The 21,861-nt window shown below is 35.6% G+C and overlaps 1 protein-coding gene across 2 annotated transcripts in view; it reads right to left on the bottom strand.

The window, feature by feature from the left end:
• KCNH5 (potassium voltage-gated channel subfamily H member 5) overlaps window positions 1–21,861 on the bottom strand; it is a 362,650-nt gene that overhangs the window by 330,908 nt on the left and 9,881 nt on the right. For both annotated transcript variants that reach the window (XM_030930684.1, XM_030930685.1), the window contains exon 2: window positions 2,468–2,591. In XM_030930684.1, the coding sequence (XP_030786544.1) occupies window positions 2,468–2,591 (124 nt within the window). The remainder of the gene's footprint in view (window positions 1–2,467; window positions 2,592–21,861) is intronic.

Here is a 21,861-nt window from a genome sequence, read left to right as displayed (position 1 = left end):
AAGTGAGCAAGATGGAGTCTCTACTTTTAAGGCACTTACAATCTGGTACTTGTGGTACTTGTGTTAGGAGAAGAAAGGCAGCTCTTTCATAGGAGCAAAGAGCTAATATAACATACCAGCACTTATTTTCTTCATGAATCCTTTGTAGGAAAAATTGTACTTGGCAAAGAAAATAGGCCAGGGATAGGGCAGATACATGGGACACAAGAAGGGATGAGAGCAGGACTTAAAATAGATCCAGATATGAAGAGCAGTACTTCTCAAAAATGGCAACAAAAGCAATAAAGCAATAAGGATAAAAACCCAAGGGATAAGGCAAGTTAGTTTAAGGGCAAATGATAATGCCAACAGAAATATACACAAGAAACTATGAGGAATCAGAGAAGGGAAAAACCCGTCTTGTTTAGGGAATCATAAATACCTTCAGGTAGAAGATCAGATCTGAGACAAACCCGGCATGAAGACAGGATGTCAGCAGTCCAAAAATAAGAAATGGGAGTGTGAGTATATCTGTGTTTCCTGGTACTCTCTAGGGACCTGTTCCACAGGATAAGGTCTACCATGAAACTCAGCTTTTTCTAACTTAAACTGCCTTCTGGGGGATAGGAGAGGAGCAATTCTTAATACGGACCAATGATATCAGTGCTAGCAAAGGGACCCTCTCAACCAGAAGCCACAGATTTTCATCACTCCCATTTACCAATTTCCACACCTGGGAATGAAGACTGAATATGAGAATGCCTTTAGTAGAGGCAAAAATGAGGGTGGCTAGAGGAGCATAGATTAAGGAACAGAATGTTTGAGCAGATTATTTCTCAAGCCTGGATAAGCACCAGAATCATCTAAGCTGTTGGTTAAAAATACTGACTCCCTGCTTGACCCACCCACTTCAGAATCACCTACTGATTCTAATTCAGTAGGTTTAAGCGGGGTAGGAATCTGTTTCACAAAACCTATTTAAGTGATTGCTATGTGCAGTCAGGTTTAAACTCAATGGTATAATATAAAATATCTATCTTTCATGATGATGAAGGATATCTAGAGAGGGAAAGAGAGAGTCATCAACCAATCCCTTCTGTATACCAAGGATGACTCTCTCTCTCTCCCTTTCTCTCTCTGTGTTTATGTATATATACAGATATACATGTTCCTCTGATTACTCAGCACCTAGACTATTCTTGGCTCATGGTAGATGGTAGGTGATCAAAAAATATTTATTGAATGAAGTGATTAATTCACAGATAAATACACAGTTATATACATAGAGAGAGAGAAAGTCAAATACAGGGGATTGGTTCCAGGATCACTGCATATATCAAAATCCATGCACACTTAAGTCCTGCAGTTAGCCCTGTGGAACCCACATATATAAAAAGTCAGCCCTCTGTACACAAGGGTTTCACATCCCCTTGAATATTGTATTTTTGATCTGTATTTCTCTAATACTACATTTCTGATCACATTTGGTTGAAAAAATTAACCTATAAGTGACCCACACTGTTCAAACTAGTGTTGTTCCAGGGTCAACTGTATATGTATATAACTATTACACATATATATACACACATATATATACACACACATATATATATCATGCTTCTCAGCATAAATGTGTAGAAAAAATAAATCACTATTTCTCTAGGCAAGTCTCTTAACATGGCTCTACCTCAGTTTTCTCATCTGAAAAACAGAGGATTTGGCCTAGAAAAAAAAATCAGATCCCTTGTAGTTCTAAAATAACTTGGTTCAGTGCTTAGTTAAATGAGAGCTTTAAAGAAAAATTAACTCATGGAAAAAACATCCCATCTGGCCTTACTGAAATATTGTGAAAAGTTTTGGGTTCTAAATTAGTTCCTTATATATAGTTTCCTTTTCTTTTTTCTGATCCCCTTTTTTCTTAATATTCTCTTTAAGCTCACAGAAATGGCATATTTTTTAAAAGAACCATTATAATAATATAAATGTCAGATTCTACTGTACATGAGTCAAACAATGTACCATTACCAAGTACATGTGGCTTACACAGGATGTAAGAGCTTTATTTTATGTTCTTTACATTCTCATGGACCATGTTTAACTTGGCCAGGTGGTGTTTACTCTGTTTTGTTCAAGACAATTTAGTTGCTCCAGAGATGCTGTAGATCACATGCCACAAGTTGTTCCCTGATACAAGACATTCCTGTGGTAATTCAGCATCTAGACTATTCCTGGCTCATGGTAGGTGATCAAAAAATATTTATTGAATGAATTGATTAACTCACAGATATACAAAAATCTTCATTTTTGCAAAAGTTCTCACCAATGGCTCTTAAGCTGTATGTTTCCATTGATGATTTAGTCTCCCTAATATTCTAATATAATTTTTAACTCTATAGTTTGTATATGGGAGTCCAAGTAAGCTTAAGCCTTTTAATTACATTCAGATTTGTGTTAAATTTCAGAAAAGATTACTTAGCTATTCTGTTACCTGCAGGTGCTGCTTTTCTGCATGACGTCAGCTCGATGATATCCAGAGAGTTTACAAAAACCGTCATTACTATAAACTACAGGCCAATCCACAATCTGGGCATTTCCCAGTAAGAAACTTGATTCTGAAGAAGAAAGGAGAAAAAATGAGGTCATTTAGCTTCATTCAACAATTCACTTATTTCAAGTAATCAAAAAGGCAAACTCATAAAGATGGACACATAAAACTATGGTTTGTAATTGTGCAGATAATATAATCTGTTCTTGAAACTGACATAACCAGCTTTGCATGATCATCATATAAGACCTGCAATAAATACTGAATTTTTATACAAACTAAAAATTGCATTTAAAAGAAACCAGTTTATAATATTTCTTTGCATTGAAGTATACCCTAAGCTATGAAATAAAAGTATAGTTAGTATTAAATAATGTTCATGACTATAAATTACAGCTAAAAATTGGTTAATTTATTAAGATTAGGGCTACAGTCACTTCCCTACAAATTGAGAATACTGAAGTTGATAATAAAAGAAAACTGGATGACTCCTTCAAAAATTATATTAATATATTGCTGACATGATGGAACAAATTTTTTGTCCATTAGACTGATCTTGAAAAGTCTAATTTAAAATAGAATTTAAAAGTCTTCCTTTAAACTAAAATTATTCAAAGATATTTTCAACCACATAATACAGATAATTTAGAAACTACCAGTATTCTAAATAACAGAGATATCTTTGTTCTATTTTACACAGAAAAGTAGGTTTGCTTTTGTATAAATTAATATAAAATGACTGAAAATCCAATCATATTAGGCAGAAACTTTAGCAGTTTTGTAAACCACATGTTATATGTCAACATTAAAAGGAATTAAAGTTAAAATAATATTAAAATATATAAATGAACACTTATTTTTAATATAAATAATTTTAAAGTAAAAACGTTTAAAGCAATACTATGCTTCAAAATTTTACCTAAGAAAATTTCTTTTGAACTCATACTCAGGGTAGTATACTAAAAATATAACAACTTTTTAGTAGAAGACTTTAAATCCTCATTCATACTTGGTCTTCATAAAAATAATGATGCAATTCAACATTTACTAAGTAGCTGCTGTATAAAAGTCACTGCTCTGGGTCAAACAGTGGGATAAAATAAAGATTAGTAAAACATACCCTTTGCTCTCAATAAAAGTATTTGTTGAAAACAAATACATAACAACAAAATACAACTGCCAGAATAGATACTAAATAAAGAAGCATGGGACAAAACATGAAAGACAAAATCTGTTTGAAGCCACTAGGAAACAACCAAAAGTAGGCAGAAACTGGAAAAAATAAACCCTTGAAAAAGAGAGGCTATATTAGCTGAGACAGCCATTTAACTGTCTATTCCCCTGAGAGCAGTTGCCAGTTTGGAAAGTTCACAGTGTGAAAGAGCTCAAGCAGACGTGTCTTACAAGTGTAAGGAGTCAAAGGTCACAATTTGGGGCTGGCAGAGCAACTTGGAGTTGGGGAAATCTTTTAATTGATGGAGTGATAAACCTCTGCATAATATACCTCAAATCCTTCTTGTGGCCTAAACTGGGTAGGCATAGGGTGAGACAATAAGGAATCCAGCAGACAGCAATGGTAAAGGGCTAAAGAGATGGATAGAAATTTCACCAGCTCCCCAAAGCTAGCAGATGAATTTCAGAGTTCAAGTCCCATCAAGCTAGAGAAGCTTGAAAAACACCTCAAGCCTTCCATCTTAACACAGGAGGCCACGCATTAGGAGTAAGAAACAAGTCATAGGATGAATAGATGTGACCTGGGACTAAAATAAAAAATGTAGAAAGTAGACCAAAACACAAAAAATAATCTTAAAATCAAGTCTCTTCATGATCAAGGTGATCCATCAGTAATTTAACTGCCTGACTAAAAAAAAAAAGTAACTCTCCTCAGAGGAAAATAATGAAATCCCAAATCTCCACAATGAATTGATATAATGTCCCAGAAACAATAAAAAATTATTAGACAGGCAAGAAATGGAAAACTCTACAATCACTATGGAAAAAAGTAGGCAGTAGAAAGAGAAGTCAATAAGTAGAAATAATGCAATCTCTGAAATTAATAATTTATTGGATTGGTTTAACAGCAGATTAGACACTAAGAAAGAAAGAACAATTTGAAAACACATTAATACAAGCTATTGCAAATTGAAGTAAAAGAGAAAAAGATTGAAGAGATGTTCTGTGGGACATATCAAGCAATCTAAAATATATGTAGTTGAGTCAACAAAAAAAAAAAAAACAAAAGAGGGCACACATGTTATCAGACAATATGATACATAAAATTTTTCCAAATAAAATGAAAACTAGCAACTCAGTAAACCACAAGAGAGATAAACATAAACAAGCTACAGTAGGAATACGTTTCTTGCTCTTTTGTTCCACATCAAAAAGTGTTCTATCTTCTGCAAATTGATCTATAGATTCAATACAATCACAATGAAAATGACAACAGACTTTTTTGAGGAAATTGAAAAATTATAAAAGTTTGTGAAAATGCAAATTAAAGTAGTTAAAAATAAAATATGAAAAACTAGAACAAAGTTAGAGAAATGTACAACTATAGTAATTAAGATAATATGGAAATGGAGTAAGGACAGACAAATAGACCAATAAAACAAAATGAGTTCAGAAATAGGCCCTCACATACAACATCAATGGTTTTTTTGCAAAGATGCCAAGACAACTGAATAGGTAAAGTCTTTTTCAACGAATTTTATTGAAACAACTGGATATCCATATGAGCAAAAATTGAAACATGACCCCTACCTCACACACAAAAATAATTTGAAGTGGGTCATAGATCTAAATATAAAAGGGAAAATTATAAGCCTTCTAGAAGAAAACATAGAAGGAAATCTTTGCAATCATGAGGAAGACAAAATTTCTTATATGAGCCTCATACAGCAATCACCATAAAAGAAAATGTTGATAAATTAGGCATCATCAACGTTACTGTCAACTACTCATTCAAGGGCATTCTCAAGAAAATGAAGTGGAAACCTACAGCCTGGGAAAAAATATTTATGTTACAGATATCTGAGAAAGAACTCTAATCCAGAAAATACAAAATATTCCTACAAAAGAACAAACAACCCAGGTATCAAAATGAGCAAGTAACTTAAACAGACATTTCACACACCAAAAAGATAAACAACAGCCAATGAGCACAAGAATAAGATGCTTACAATCAACAGGCATCAGGAAACACGAACTGAAAGCACTATGATATACTGCTGCTCAATTACTAGAGTAGTTTTAAAGACTAACAATACAACATTGTTGATGAGAATCAAGAACAACTGGTGCTCTTTATAAAATGCTAGCAATAATGAAAAATGGTATGATCACTTTGGAAAACAGTTTCTTGTAAAGTTAAATGTGTATCTATGATCCAGAAATTTCACTTCAAAGTATTTATGCAAGTGAAATGAAAACATATGTTTACAAAAAGACTTGTAGGAAAATGTTCACATCAGGTTTATTGATAGTAGCCAAAAATTGGAAGCAATGCAAATGTCTATTAAGAAGAGGATAGATTAGAAATTGTGCCATATTTACACAAGGAATACTACTCAGCTCTAAAATGGAACAAACTTCTGATACATGCAACAATATGACCTCAAAAACATTATAAAAGAAACAAGCCACTAAAGTACGTATACTGTTTGATTTCATTAATATGAAGCTTAAATATAGGAAAAACTAATATTATATGATGCTAGGGACCAGAACAATGATTTCTAAAGGGAATGGTGGAAGAAGTGACAGAAAAGGGAAAAAGAACTTTCTGGCAAATGTAATTGTTCTCTATCTTGATAGAGGTATATGTTACACAGGTGTATACAATTGTCAAAATTCATTCAACGGTACAGTTAAGATCTGTGCATTTTGCTGCATAAAAAATGTAAAAACACACAAAGAGGACAATGGATAATTCCATCTGACCAGAGAATCAGAAGTTTTAGGAAAACAATGATACTTGAGCTTAACCTTAGTTATGAGGATGGTAATACTACATTTCTGTGGTACCTAGGGCAGTTAGAGATCAAAATGAACTAATTTCTGCAAAGGTACTTCAGAAAGCATAAATTCCTCTATAAATAAATGCTGTTTTCTTTTATTTATAGTATCAACTATAAATATTTTTAATATGACCATCAAATATTGTTTTCTTTCTCCCCTTAGCCCAAGTCAGTTTACCCTCTCTAATCCATAAGCTGTCCACTTCATGACTAGATAACTGTGGCAGGCCATACAGCTACATGGTATCCCTGCCTTAATTCATCCCAATGTTCAGTCTGGTGTTTAGGTGAATGCTAAATTGTCTCCCTGAAACCCTTCCTATATCCTATCATTCTTCATCCAGATCAACAATCCCAACTGTTTATATAATCAAATCTCAAATCCTTTCCAAGGCTAACAAAGCCCTCTGAAATTCAGCCTCACCTTCCCTACCTGTACAAACATATTTCCCATTATTCCTGAAGTCTATACTACTGTAGTTAGGTCAGTCTCTTCATTATGTTCCGAAAATCTGCTCATTCATGCTGCCCACTATTCAATTAAAATACTTTTCCAACATCTCTTTCCCCATCAAAACATTTCAGAATCATCTCAACTCTACGTTTTCTATGCCACGTTCACTGAATACCACTCAGTCTACATCTCCTCTGGCAGCCACCATATCTGTCTCCAACCATTCACAGGACAAACTTTCCATACAAGTTGTCTATTCTCACTGGCTCCATCTCCTCAGCTCCTGTTCACTGAACTCACTCCTATTTAGCTTCTTCCCTCACCACTCCACCAAGACAGCCAAGTCACCAATAACCTCTCCCTATCGCCAAGCCCACAGGGCACTTTTCACTCATTTCATAACAATTCAGAAGCATTGGTAACCATTCCCCTCTTAAAAGTCTCTCAATGCTTAGTTTTCACAGAACAACATTCACTTGTTTCTCTGAACATGCCTCTATTTTTTTTTGCAGGCTCACAATTCTTTACCAATAAGTATACATTAGTGCCTAAGTCCTCTCCTTTCTTTACTCTTATACACTTACCTATGTCCATAGATTCAGTAACTCATGATTGAATATCTCCAAACCAAACCTCTTCTATAAACTCTCGATCTTGATACCCAAACTTGACCTCTCTTCTTAGTTATCTTAAATATGCTTCAGTGTAACATGATCATGACTTTTTGATCCTTCAAATTAGGTGCTTTCCCACTGTTTCCTGTCTTAGAGAGTGGGGCCACTATCCATACAACCTTATCAGCCAGTAATCTGGGAGCCATCAATCAACATTTATCCCATTACCCTCATATCTAATTCATTACCAATCGCATTACTTTTATCTCCTAAAGCTCTTTCAAATCTCTCTAGTTCTCTTCACCTCCATGATCATCACCCAACTCTAACTTTCTATCATCTCTCACATAGACTACTCAGGTAACTGTCTAACTCATTTACTCAGAACCTCTGTAGGATTCCCTCAGTGGATTTTTTTATACTGAAGCCAAACAAGATTTTTTTTTTAATTAAAATTGTATTGTGTTTCCTCCCTCCTTTAACATCCTTCTTTTGGCTCTCAGAACACCAAATCCTTTCCATGGCCCACAATGACTTCAAAGTCTGCCTGACCTTAGTTCTCATCACTCTGACCCTTGCCTACAATACTTGCCTACAACAGCCTCATTGACTTTTCTTATATTCTTGTAAAAGCCAAGTTCTCTCCCACCATAAGGACTTTTTACTTGCCATCATCTCTGCCTAAATACCATTCCTTTTCCCTCCTCACCTTGTCACCTACATTTATTTAGATCTTAATTCAATTGACATGACCTCAGGGAATCTTTCCCTGACCTCATCCCTGTTATATAATTTTTTGACATGATGCACCTCGCCCTCACAGCCATTATCACAATGGCAGTTTTATACCTATTTGTGTCTTGACTTAATTAATGTATATCTGGCAGGGCGCAGTGACTCACATCTGTAATCCCAGCACTTTGGGAGGCTGAGGCAGGTGGATCATGAGGTCAGGAGATTGAGATCAGTCTGGCCAACATGGTGACACCCCATCTCTACTAAAAATACAAAATTAACTGGGCATAACGGCGCACTCCTGTAGTCCCAGCTACCCGGGAGGCTGAGGCAGGAGAATAGCTGGAACACAGAAGGCGGAGGTTACAATGAGCCAAGATCATGCCACTGCACTCCAGCCTGGGCAACAGAGCAAAACTACGTCTCAAAATTTAAAAAAAAAAATTAATGTATATCTGCCTGTTGGATTATAAGCTCTATAGGGATAGAGCCCATGTAGGTTTTTGCTCACATTTGATCTCTCATTGCCTAGCACAGTGCCTGACACATAGTAAATGCTAATGTAATGGTTGATTATATGAATAAGCAAATGAACTAATACATTTTTGTGGGGTTCTCTTTTTATACAATTGATATCATAAAATTTATTAAGTAATGCCTTTCTAAATATCCCATATATGCTAACCTTGTCTTTTCATATGAATCACATATTCCTCAGGATTATAAATTATATGCCTACTCTGCATACAGGAGTTTCAATATAATCATCCCGACAGAAAATCAATAATGAGACATTGTACTGGAACTACACTTTAAACCAAATGGACCGGACAGATACGTATATAAACATTCCACCCAAAGACAATAAAATACATTTTCTTCTAAAGTACAGAAAGTTGAAGTTCTCAACACAGAATGTTCTGCAGGATAGATCACCTCTTAGGCCACAAAGTAGGTCTTAACAAATTTAAGAAAATTAAAATCATATAATGTATCTTTTCTGACCACAGTGTTATAATGCTACAAATTAATAATATGAAGAATTTTAGAAAATTTACAAATTTGTGGAAATTGAACAATATACTCCTAAGGAACTAATGAGTCAAGGATGAAATTTGAAAGGGAAATTTAAAAATATCTTGAGACAGGCCAGGCACAGGGGCTCATGCCTGTAATCCCAACACTTTGGGGGGCTGAGGCAGGCAGATCACGAGGTCAGGAGTTCAAGACGAGCCTGTCCAATATGGTAAAACCCTGTCTCTACGAAAAATACAAAAATTAGCTGGGTGTGGTGATGTACACCTGTAATCCCAACTACTCAGGAGGCTGCGGCAGGAGAATCACTTGAACCCGGGAGGTAGAGGTTACAGTGAACCGAGATCATGCCACTGTACTCCAGCCTAGGCAACAGAGTGAGACTCCATCTCAAAAAAAAAAAAAAAAAAAAAAAATATATATATATATATATATATATCCTGAGACAAACGAAAACGGAACCACAACATACCAAAACTTAAGGGATGCAAGAAAAATAGTTTTAAGAGGGAATTTTATAGCAACAAGGGCCTACATGAGAAAAGAACCCACCAAATAATCAAACTAATGTTATATCTCAGTGAACTAGAAAAAGAACAAACTAAGCCCAAAGTTAGTGGAAGGAAGGAAATAATAAAGATTTGAGCAGAAATAAATGAAATAGAGACTAGAAAAGCAATTTTAAAAGGTCAGTGAAACTACAAGTTCGTTTTTTGAAAAGATAAACAAAATTGACAAACCTTTAGCTATACTAAGAAAAGAGGGAGAAGACTAAAAAACAAATCAGAAATCAAAGAGGAGACATTACAACTGATACCACAGAAATACAAAGGATCATAAGATACTATTATGAACAATTAAAATCCAACACACTGGCTAATCTTGACGAAATAAACAATTTCCTACACACATAGAGCCTACCAAGACTAAACCATGAAGAAAAAGAAAAGCTGAATAGACAAATAACAAATAAGGAGATTAATCACTAACAAAAATTCTCCCATCAAAGAAAAGCCCAAAACCTTATACTTTCACTGCTTACTAATTCAATCTTTCTCAAACTCTTCCAAAAAATTAAAAAGGAGAGAAAACTTTCAAATTCATTTTAGGAGGCCAGCATTACCCTGATACCAGACAAGGATACCATGAAAAGAGAAAATTATCCGCCAATATCCCTGAAGAACATAGATGCAAAAATCCTCGATAAAATATTTTCAAACCAAATTCAACAACACATAGAAGGATAATTCACCATGATCAAGTGGTATTTATTCCTGAGATGCAAGGATTTTTCAAACATGCAAATCAATAAATATGATAGACCACATTAACAGAATGAAGGACAAAAACCATAATATCAATTCAATAGATTCAGAAAAGGCATTTGAAAAATTCCACATTGTTTCATGATTAAAAGCTATCAACATATTAGGTACAGAAGGTATGTACCTCAGCATAATAAAGGCCATAATAAGCTCTAACATCATATTCAATGGTACAAAGTTGAAAGTTTTTCCTCTAAAATCGGGAACAAGACAAGGATCCCATTCTTACCACTTTTACTCAATTTCTAGCTGAAGTCCTAGCCAGAGAAACTAGAAAGAGAAAGGAAATAAAGCCTTCCAAATAGGAAATAAAGAGGTTAAATTGTCTCTGTTTGCAGACAATATGATCTTATATGTAGAAAAAAACAAAGACTCAAAGAAAAAACTGTTAGAACAAATAAACAAGTTCAGTAAAGTTGTAGGATATGAAATCAACACATGAAAAGCATTTCTATAATAACAAACTATCTGAAAAAGCAATCAAGAAAACAATACCATTTACAATAGCAACCAAAAAATAAAATAAAATAAAATAAACAGTACTTAGGAATAAATTTAACCAAGAAGGTGAAAGATCTATACGCTGGAAACTGTAAAACATAGACAAAAGAAACTGAAGACACAAATAAATGGAAATATATCCTGTGTTCATGGACTGGAAGAATTAATATTGTTAAAAAGTTCATACAACCCAGGCCGGGCGCAGTGGCTCAAGCCTGTAATCCCAGCACTTTGGGAGGCCAAGACGGGTGGATCACGAGGTCAGGAGATCGAGACCATCCTGGCTAATACGGTGAAACCCCGTCTCTACTAAAAAAAAAATACAAAAAACTAGCTGGGTGAGGTGGCGGGCGCTACTCGGGAAGCTGAGGGAGGAGAATGGCCTAAACCCGGGAGGCGGAGCTTGCAGTGAGCTGAGATCCGGCCACTGCACTCCAGCCTGGGCGACAGAGCAAGACTCCGTCTCAAAAAAAAAGTTCATACAACCCAAAGCAATCCACAGATTCAATGTAATTCCAATCAAAACCCCAAAGACATGTTTCACAGAAGTAGAAAAAAAAAAAATCCTAAAGTTTATCCAGAATCACAAAAGACCCCAATAGCCAAAGCAATTTTGAACAAAAAGAACAAAGCCAGCGAGTCATCATACTACCAGATATCAAAATATACTACAAAGCTATAGTATAAAAGCAGCACGGTACTGGCATAAAAATAGACACATAGACAAATAAAACATAATAGAGAGCCTGGAAATAAAACCACACATTTATAATCCATTGATTTTCAGCAAAGATACCAAAAACATACAATGAGAAAAGGGCAATCTCTTCAATAAAGAATGTTGGTAAAACTGGATATCCCACATCAGAAGAATAAAATTAGACACTCATCTCACACCATATATTCAAATTAACTCAAAATGGATTGAAGACTTCAACATCAAACCTGAAACTATAAAACTGCTAGAAAAAAACATAGAAGGAAAGCTGCAGGACATTGGTCTGGGCAAAGATTTTTTGGATATGACTTCAATAGCACAGGTAACTAAAGTAGAAAGTAACAAATGAAATTACATCAAACTAAACAGCTGTACAGCAAAGGAAACAATCAACAGAGTGAAGAGACAACCTATAGAGTAATAAAATATATCTATAAACCAAACACATAAGGGGTTAATATGCAAAATATATAAGAAACTCAAACAACTTGATAGTAAGAAAACAAATAACCAGATTAAAACATGGGCAAAGGACATGAATAGACATTCTCAAAAGACAATATGCAAAGAGCTAACAGTTACATGAAAGAAAGCTTAACATCACTAATCATCAGGGAAATGCAAATTAAAACCACAATAAGATGTTACTTTATACCTCCTGTAATGGCTATTATCAAAAAGACAAAAGATAACAACTGACCAAGATGCCAAGAAACAGGAACCCTTATACACTGTTGGTGGGAATATAAGTTAGTACAATCATTATAGAAAACAGAATGGAGGTTCCTCAAAAAATTAAAAATAGAACCACCAGATGACCCACCAATTCCACAACTGGGTATATAGCCAAAGGAAATTAAATCGGTATGTCAAAGGGCTATCTGCATGCTCATGTTTATTGCTCCACTATTTACAGTAGCCAAGATATAGAATCAACCGAAGTACCAATCAACAGATGATTTAATAAAGAAAATGTGGTATATATGCCTAATGGAATATTATACAGCCTTTGTAAAGAAAAAAGTATTGTCATTTGTGACAACATGGATGAACCTGGAGGACATTATTTTAAGCAAAATAAGTCAGACATAGAAAGACAAACACCATATGATCTTACTTACATGTGCAATGTAGAAGTCAAATTCATAGAAACAGAGAAAAACGGTGGCTACCAAAGGCTGAAGGGTGGAGACACTGGGGAGATGTTGGTCAAAGGTCACAAAATTTCAGTTGGACAGAAAGACTAAGTTTGAGTGATCTACCATATATCAAGTTAACTACAGTTGATAGCAATATATTGCATATTTGAAAATCTCTAAGGGAGACTTTAAGTGTTCTCACTACAAAAAAAAAAAAAGAAGAAGAAGTGACAAGTGAGGCAATGAATATATGAAATAGCTTGACTTAGCCATTCCACAATGTAGACATATATCAAAGCATTATGTTTCCTAGACTATGTTTTTAAAAACTTCAAGTTAGTTTGAAAAAAGAAAAAAAAAAAAGCTCTGAGTTGTTAGGTCTGATTGACTATGTGAGCAAATACTTTAGGTATACCTGGCAAATACTTGAATTGTCCATATTCTATATTATTGATTAAAACGTAGATATTTTGAAAAATCGCACTGAAGAGAAAGGCAGCCTTGTTGTACACTATAAACATATTCAAGTTTTACTTGTCTATTTTTTAAAACAATTTAAGAAAAGCATTGCAATATACTTATTATTTATTGGTTGAAGGAATTGCTAGTATTCTAGGAAAAAGGATCCCACAGGCTTAAAAAAGAAAGACTGTAAACATTAAAGGGTCTGCTGATCTAACAAATAGTGTTTTTAAAACTTTTTTTTATTAAAGTTCATAGTAAGAAATAATTTTTTCTTTTTTTTTTTTTTTTTTTGAGACAGAGTCTCGCCCTATCGCCCAGGCTGGAGTGCAGTGGTGCGAGCTCGGCTCACTGCAAGCTCCACCTCCTAGATTCACGCCATTCTCCTGCCTCAGCCTCCCTAGTAACTGGGACTACAGGCACCTGCCACCACGCCCGGCTAATTTTTTTGTATTTTCTTAGTGGAGACGGGGTTTCATCGTGTTAGCCAGGATGGTCTCGATCTCCTGACCTCGTGATCAGCCCGCCTCGGTCTCCCAAGTGCTGGGATTACAGGCGTGAACCACCGCGCGCGGCCAGAAATAATTTTTACATAATGACTCAAGTGTATATACATACGTGCAGACATGTACATACACAATACACAATTGAAAAAATTTCTCAGACTACATTTACTCACTACATGAGATGCACTCTACAATTTCTAACCTATTTCAATTTTGGGTGCATTAATCAAGACCTGTTAAATCAATTCCATAGCCCAATGAAGGGGTGTACCTTAGGATTTTAAAAGCATGATTTAAACAACCCTGCAAGGCTTTACAAACCTCTCTCTCTTATAAACAGACTAGTTTTCAAGACATGTGTTAGGATTTGGATCATTCTAACTATTTCATATTAACTCTGCCATTAAAAAATTACCCTGCCCCCATGATACCATTTTCAATAGCTCTGCAATGGGAACATTCAGACTCCAGCTCAGCAGGGTCCAGCTATCACTACCCATTTGTTAATAAATTATTCCACTTACACTTGAGTAACTCTGTGTAGTAACAAAATTAATAACAAAAGCAACCATTAGTGTAGCCCCTACTCTATGCTAGGTATTGGGCCTGATGTTGTACATGTTATCCCTAATTAGGAAAACTTTATTTCCTCTTTTACTGATCACTCATCAGGCAATAAGTCACAGACTCACAAAGCCTAGATTCCCAAGGTCAGAAGTTGCAGCTAGAACACATGTTCCTTAAATTCTAATTCTTGACTGAAATAATTGCAAATTTAAACTCTTCCTAAGTAGTCTAGGAAATTATGTCTCTTTTTTTGCTTTAGATGGAAAAGTAGAAAGACTAGGAATGAAGGAAAAGTCCTAAAGCAACTCGCTGCAGGGAGAACTAACTCTTCCTGTTAGACTGGAAGCAGAATTGTTTAAGGGAAGAACACAGAAATCAGAATCAAAAGTAGATAATTAAGACTTTGCTTTTCTCTTCAATCCCATTTTTCAAAATATCTACATTTTAACCAATAATATAGAATATGGACAATTCAAGTATTTGCCAGATATACCCTAAAGTATTTGCTCACATAGTCAATCAGACCTAACAACTAAGAGTGTTTTTCAAACCAACTTAAAATTTTTAAAAAGGTAGTCTAGGAAATATGCTCTCCATTCATCTTTATGCTTGAAGTTTAAGTCTAGTAACTGAAACCATCAAAGAGTTAAGTAACTGGACTGTGCTCACCAGACTTTACCTCGAGGCTTTAATAATTGCATTTTAACTATATGCACTCTGAGTTTATGGCGGACAAACATGAAAACTGCTTTTACCATTTCTGAATGTTTTATAAAACCATAGTTGAGTAAAGTAGACGTGGTGCTAAGTCTACTTTATATGAGATGTTATCAAGTGGTAAACATTTATAACAATCAATATACCATAAGGAGCCCTGACCCAAATATTCTCCCAGAACTTGGATCCCTTCTCCATACCATCAAGTAAGTTTCTGTGAAAAAGCTGGAGAGTTTTAATTAGGCTACTGGGTGCCTGATATACAAACTAGTAACAGTAATGCCCACCATTCTGGGTAGTTATGGAAACTAAGCAAAGTAAGCAGTCTTTATAAACTATTAAAGCAAAAAGCATTTATAAGCTATTATTATCAGGTGCAAGATTATGTTACTGAGTTGTATATGCAGAAGTATCTTGGTGTGTGTGTGGCGGGGAATATATGTATGCATGTAAGTGAAGAACCTAGAAAAAATAAACTGTTAAATATTGACCCTGCAAAAACCGAAACCTATAAAATTATATTTATCACTGAGAACTAAACTACAGAATAAAATACTTGAGAAAAAAGAGAAATAAGAAGAGAGGGAGACAGATTTTTTAATCAAGGCTAGATTAGATAGAAATTGCTGAATATTAACTATCCAGAGGCTTCTTTTTGAAATTTCTCTGTTCACTGAAACACTCTCTATGTATATAAAATATTCAAATAACCGTTGCATTTCCCTGTAGTCACGAAAATTCTTATTTCAACAAATGAAAAATATATTATTAAAAAATATTAAGAACAGAATAGCAAATTAATTATAATTGTTCACGGGAAATTTTTAATTTCCTTTAGCTTTAAAACATGTTGGCGAAAAGAAATCTGATTACAGAGGAATGACTTATTTGCAAAGCAAATGAGTTACAAATCTAGAAAGTGAGAGGGTCTAGAAGTTTTGGAAACATGATGCCTTTAAAGAAATTGCCCAGAATCTCAGTGACCATCACCCATTCTTATCAACCAATCTTGACAGGGAAACCAGTTCTGCTTTGTCCTCATAGCTCTTAAAGAACCTTGAGCCATGAATTCTGGAAAATGGAACTTTCCTTGAGCTCCAGATTATTTCCGTCCTTAAAGATGTTTACAAACATTTCAACTCCAAAGGGATCAAACACACAATATGGTCCTGTATGAGTTGCCTAAGAATCAGGGCATTATCCTCACCAGGAGGCAAAGATTTCAGAAGCTGTAATTTCACACGTCAGCAGATTCTGGAATGCATCTACAAGGGTCTAAGACTTGAAAACAACTTGAATACAGACTTGAAAACAACTCATGATATTCATTCAAGACTGCAGTATCCTATCAGAGGTGAACCTAAAATAAAACAAGCACTTTTTCTTCAAGGGTTGGAAAGTTAAAAACTAATCAAAGACCCTTCATTCCAAACAGCCCCCTAGGGATTATTACCAGTGTTTCTCAATCTTGACTGCACAGTTGAGTGGAGTGAAAGTTGAGGGAGATTGGAGGGGGCCACCTAGGAGTTATTTATCCCAGTCCCCACACCCCAAAGATTCTGTTTTAATTGGTCTTGAGTGGAACCTAGGCATCAATATTTATTGTTAAATCTTTCAGTTTCTCTCAATGTGCAGCCAGGGTGGAGAAGCACTAATCTAGTGCAATAATTCCTAAATGCTGGCAGCTTGCAATAGAATCGCGTCACGAATGTCAAAAATAGAGATTGCTAAATTCTAATGCAGATGCTCTGAATTGACTCCCTCACAGGTGAATACAAAAATGCAGGCATAGAGGTAAGTCTCTCATGCTCAGCCAAGTCTGGCACACTTTGATCCAGTGCCTTGCTACTCAAAGTATGGACCAGCATCACCTGGGAGTTTACTGGCAATGTAGAACCTGGGACTCACCCCATACCTTCTGAGTCAGACCTGCATTTTAACAAGATCCTCAGGTGACCCCAGAATGCACCCATCTTCTGCTTTTCCTTTCTTTTATGGATGGGAAAAAGACCAGGAAAGTTTAAGGACTCGTACAATATAGGAAAAGAGTATCTAGTAGGGGAAAAAGAACCAGGTCTCCCTGTCTAAGACTTTCTATTCTATCAGACTATATTTCTGAACTGCTGTCTAAGCTTTTGTTTCATTTTGTTTTAATATAAGGAGGCACTTCCTCTTTATAGAGCAATTTATTCGGAAAATAGGAAATAACTACACTTAGGTTAATACTACTACATATTAATTCCTAAAGGAGATCATACACAAATCATGGGATCAACAATCCTGGCTGATAAAAAATTCTGGACAAAGGAAGGTTATATTCAGTCAATAAAGGCAATATAAGAGCATGTGGGATGCTTCCTCCCTTTCTACAGCAATTCCAGGAGAAAAAAATATGTTTTCCTCTGAGCTGCTCCAATATGATTAGATTTGTTTTTGTTTGTTTTTATGAAAATCATATCCTTCTCAGATCCAGAAATCTCATGTACATTAACACTGGTAGTGTGGAGGGGAAGGAAATGGGAGAAATCAAAGGATACAAGCTGGGAGTTACGTAGGATAAATAAGTCTAGGGATCTAATGCACAACATGAGGACTACAGTTACTAACATTGTACTTAATAATATTGTATTGTATGCTAAGAGAGAAAATTGGCTAAGAGAGATTTTAGCTCTTACCACACACAGACAAAAGGGTAAATATGGAAGATGATGAATGGGTTAATTTGCGGGACTGTATAATCATTTCACTATTTATATGTATATAAAACAATGTTATAGGCCTTAAATATATACAGTTTTTAAGAAGTGTAGAATAAAAGGGTGGAATGCCTTTTTAGGGGGTTAAGCCTCTGGCTCCCTCTCCTTTTTACCTTTTTTATGCAAATTACCCCCAGAGAGAAATATTTCAGAGGACTAGCAGTTTTTAAGTATTTTAAGAAATGATAATATGACACACAAACACATTTTAGAGTACTGAGGAAGAAAGAAAATGGAGTGGAGTCGAGAAGAAAAAGGACTTCACACACACACAAAAAAAAAACTTTCACTAATTTATAGATTTGCCAAGATCCAGAGCAGTGTGTGAAGAAAGTCAGCTGCATTTTCCCTCTGACTGTTTTCTTGTAGTTCTAACTTTGGAGAAGCACACCACCCGGAAACCATGGCTCTCGCTCTCAAAGCCCTCAAACCCTGGGACACAGAGCTCCTCCAACAGAAGCGAAGTACAGGCAAGACTAGAAACCCAGATGAGGGCTATTTCAAGCTGCTCTTCTGGATCACTGGGGCTTCAATGAGGAAGAATCAGTGCAGGCAGTCGCAGCTCCAGTTATCACCCCACCCTTCACAGTGCTCCCATTCAAAGAACACACATTCCAAAAATCAATGCCTAAGAAGGAAAATCTGAAGCAAAAGTGACCCAATAAAACCCATGTAGCAATCACTAACTTTTTCTAAAAGGAGTTGGTTGCAGAGGCCTTTTCAACAATGCTTACTGACAAATATTTATTATAAAGTTAGGTTTGGTTTGGGGTTTGGGTTTTATTCAAAAGTTTACTTAGTTTCTTATCTGAGTCAGTTTCTTATCAAAATCTGAAAATACATGTTTCTAATCCATAAGAATGACCAGACTGTCCAAGCTAATTACCTGGCTCCTTTCTGAACTCTGCAAGTAGAATGCAGAAATCACATCTGTACACACTTATATTGAGCTAAGCTGTCTTTGGCTGCATTCTTCTTTTCTTCGAGGGAATGAAAAGGGAGCTAGATGACAGTGATGATGCAGATGGTCTTTAGAGTTTCATTCCAAGCATGGCCTTCTTCCAGTTTTTCCCATCTCAAGGATATCTTCCCTACCTCCATCTGCATGCAGATGCTTGGGCCACAACCTTGGGAGTCATCCTTCACACCTCATCCATGTCGTCAAATTCATTACTAGATCCTAATAATTCTACCAACAAAACATATCTGATGCATCCATTTCTCTCCATCTCCACTACTACCATGCCAGGCCAGACCACCATCATATCTTGTCTGGACTATTGCACAGAGACCAGACAAGATATGTGGTCTCCCATCTTGCTTCTCCTCCCCTCAACCCTTACAGAAGTAGCTTTTGGGACCATGAGGTTTTTCCACTGCACTAGAAATAAAACACAAAATCTTTCCCCTGAATAGTCAGGCCCCTAACTGTCACTCACCCTTATCTCCTGTCTTCCTTCTGGTTTCACCCAAGGCAATCCAGCTGCGCTAGTCTGTAAGCTTCACAAACTTAACCATTTATTTTCTTTTTCTCCTTGGGAATGTTCACATGCTTTCCCTTTGCCTGAAATATTCTTCTTCCCACTTATCTTCTTGTTACGTCTCACTTTAGGTATCAATTTAACACTACTTCCTTAGAAAGTCCTCCCAATTGGAATTAGATCGTGTTGCACATGATCATCACACCCCTTTTCATCCAAAATGCTTACCACAATTTGTAATTATATATTTGATGTGGGCTTGGTGAATGCCTGCCTCCCCTACCAGACTCTGAGTTCCATGAGGTCAAGGACCATGTCTATTTGTTCATTGCTGTATACCCACAAATGTTTTATGACTATATCAATTAAAAAATTCTGATTCCTATTTAAAGTCATATAGTCAGTCAATAAATAGTTATAAAGCAATGCTTAGACATTGTCAAGAATGTAGATAAGGACCATGGCAGGCATTTTGTTTTTTTCAAGGAATAGGCAATAAGTTTAAAAAAAAAAAAAAAAAAAGGTGGGGGGTGGGTGTTCCAAAGCAGAAAGCAGATATTCCCGCACTTTGAATAGCATCTGGAAACTTGTAAATTTAAATTATACAGTCTGTAATGTTTTGGTTGTTTGTTGCTTTGAGATGGAGTCTTGCTCTGTCGCCAGGCTGGAGTACAGTGGTGTGATCTTGGCTCACTGCAATCTCTGCCTCCTGGGTTCAAGTGATTCCCCTGCCTCAGTCTCCCGAGTAGCTGGGACTACAGGCGCGCACCACCACACCTGGCTAATTTTTTGTATTTTAGCAGAGACGGGTTTTCACCATGTTGGCCAGGGTAGTCTCGATCTCCTGACCTCGTGATCCGCCCGCCTCAGCCTTCCAAAGTACTGGGATTACAGGCATGAGCCACCGCATCCAGCCTGTATTATTTTTTAAATGTGTCTTCTGGATGAATGATATCTATAGATCTATTTAAGTTTCATAGAACAGTAATAGTGGAAAAATCTGAAGCATATACAGCAATTGTATTTGGGTTAAACAAAATATTGGTACAGATGGCTAAACAAAAACATAATTTATATGTCATGCCCACATCCACAATGTTGATTTGTGGTATGTGCACTGCCCATTTCTATGTCAATGACAGAATCTAAGGCTGGTGTCCTTCATATCCTTACAAAATACACCTGTATCCTACTGTATCCTACAACAATCCTCTAGCAAAATAGCAAATGTGCAGACATACTTTGTACCTTCCACAATGACACTAATTATTACCCAATAATATTGGCAACATTAAGCAGACCGTCGCTGTAGGAGTTTAAAATATGCAAAAATGTCTGTTAATTTATTCAAATTTGTTCAGCTGTCATCAAAGATAAAAATATGCTTCCACTTTCTATCTCCTTCACGATCAAAGGTACATTTTTAAGTTTCTGTGTTTCTTTGATGGCATTAACTTCATTTTTTCATCCAGCCAAAGTGGTTCAAAATGCATGAGATACTTTAACATATATTTCTGAAATTCCAGTGGTAGGAATAATAGCAACTTTGTTATTAAAAAAGATTTCTCCACAAAATGTTTAACAATTCAACGTTTCTACTTTCAATAGCTGGTGTTTTGTTCATGAAAAAATGACTTTCTAAAATGTAAACTGGTCAGAATCATTAGAAGCAAAATATAATTGCAATAATGGCCTATTTGATGCATAGCCTCATAACACAACAGAAAACTTTCACCCTGATATAATGATAACATTTTACTAAATTTTATTGCAATGAAATTTCTTAAAATACCTGAAGCCATAAGACTTATGCTAGTTACATAATCTTGGGGAATAAAAGCTAAATCAGTCAAGATATATTTATAAGAGGAACAAAAGTATATATTGAATGTTTAAGCATCATTTTAATTCCTACAAATAAAGATTTTTGCAAATGGACTGCATCTTTTCTGAGGAGATTACGTATTTTCTTTGAAGTTACGTTTTAATCGCAATTAAACACTAATGGCAAGATAAATGATGAAAAACCTCAGTTAAAAAGCTGGTCCAACTTGCACACATGATAGAAAAACAGAGGAGGCTTTTCTGAATGCATTCACAATCCAATTAATTTTCTAAAGCTTTCTCTTATATGTGTTTAAATTTCTACTCTCTGTGCAACGGAGCTAATTGTTCAAGAAAAAGATACAGAGCTACAAATTCAATTCATCTCTCTCCTTTGGCCGGATTTCACTAGGCTGGTTATAAGAAGAGGCTGATGTTTCTGTTTTATTTCTCAGTTTGTCCAAGAATTATCAGGTATTGAAGT

Source organism: Rhinopithecus roxellana, chromosome 5 (assembly GCF_007565055.1).
Source record: "Rhinopithecus roxellana isolate Shanxi Qingling chromosome 5, ASM756505v1, whole genome shotgun sequence".
Taxonomy (NCBI): domain Eukaryota; kingdom Metazoa; phylum Chordata; class Mammalia; order Primates; family Cercopithecidae; genus Rhinopithecus; species Rhinopithecus roxellana.
Note: the sequence above shows the minus strand (reverse complement) of the source record. Positions and strands in the feature narration are given on the sequence as shown.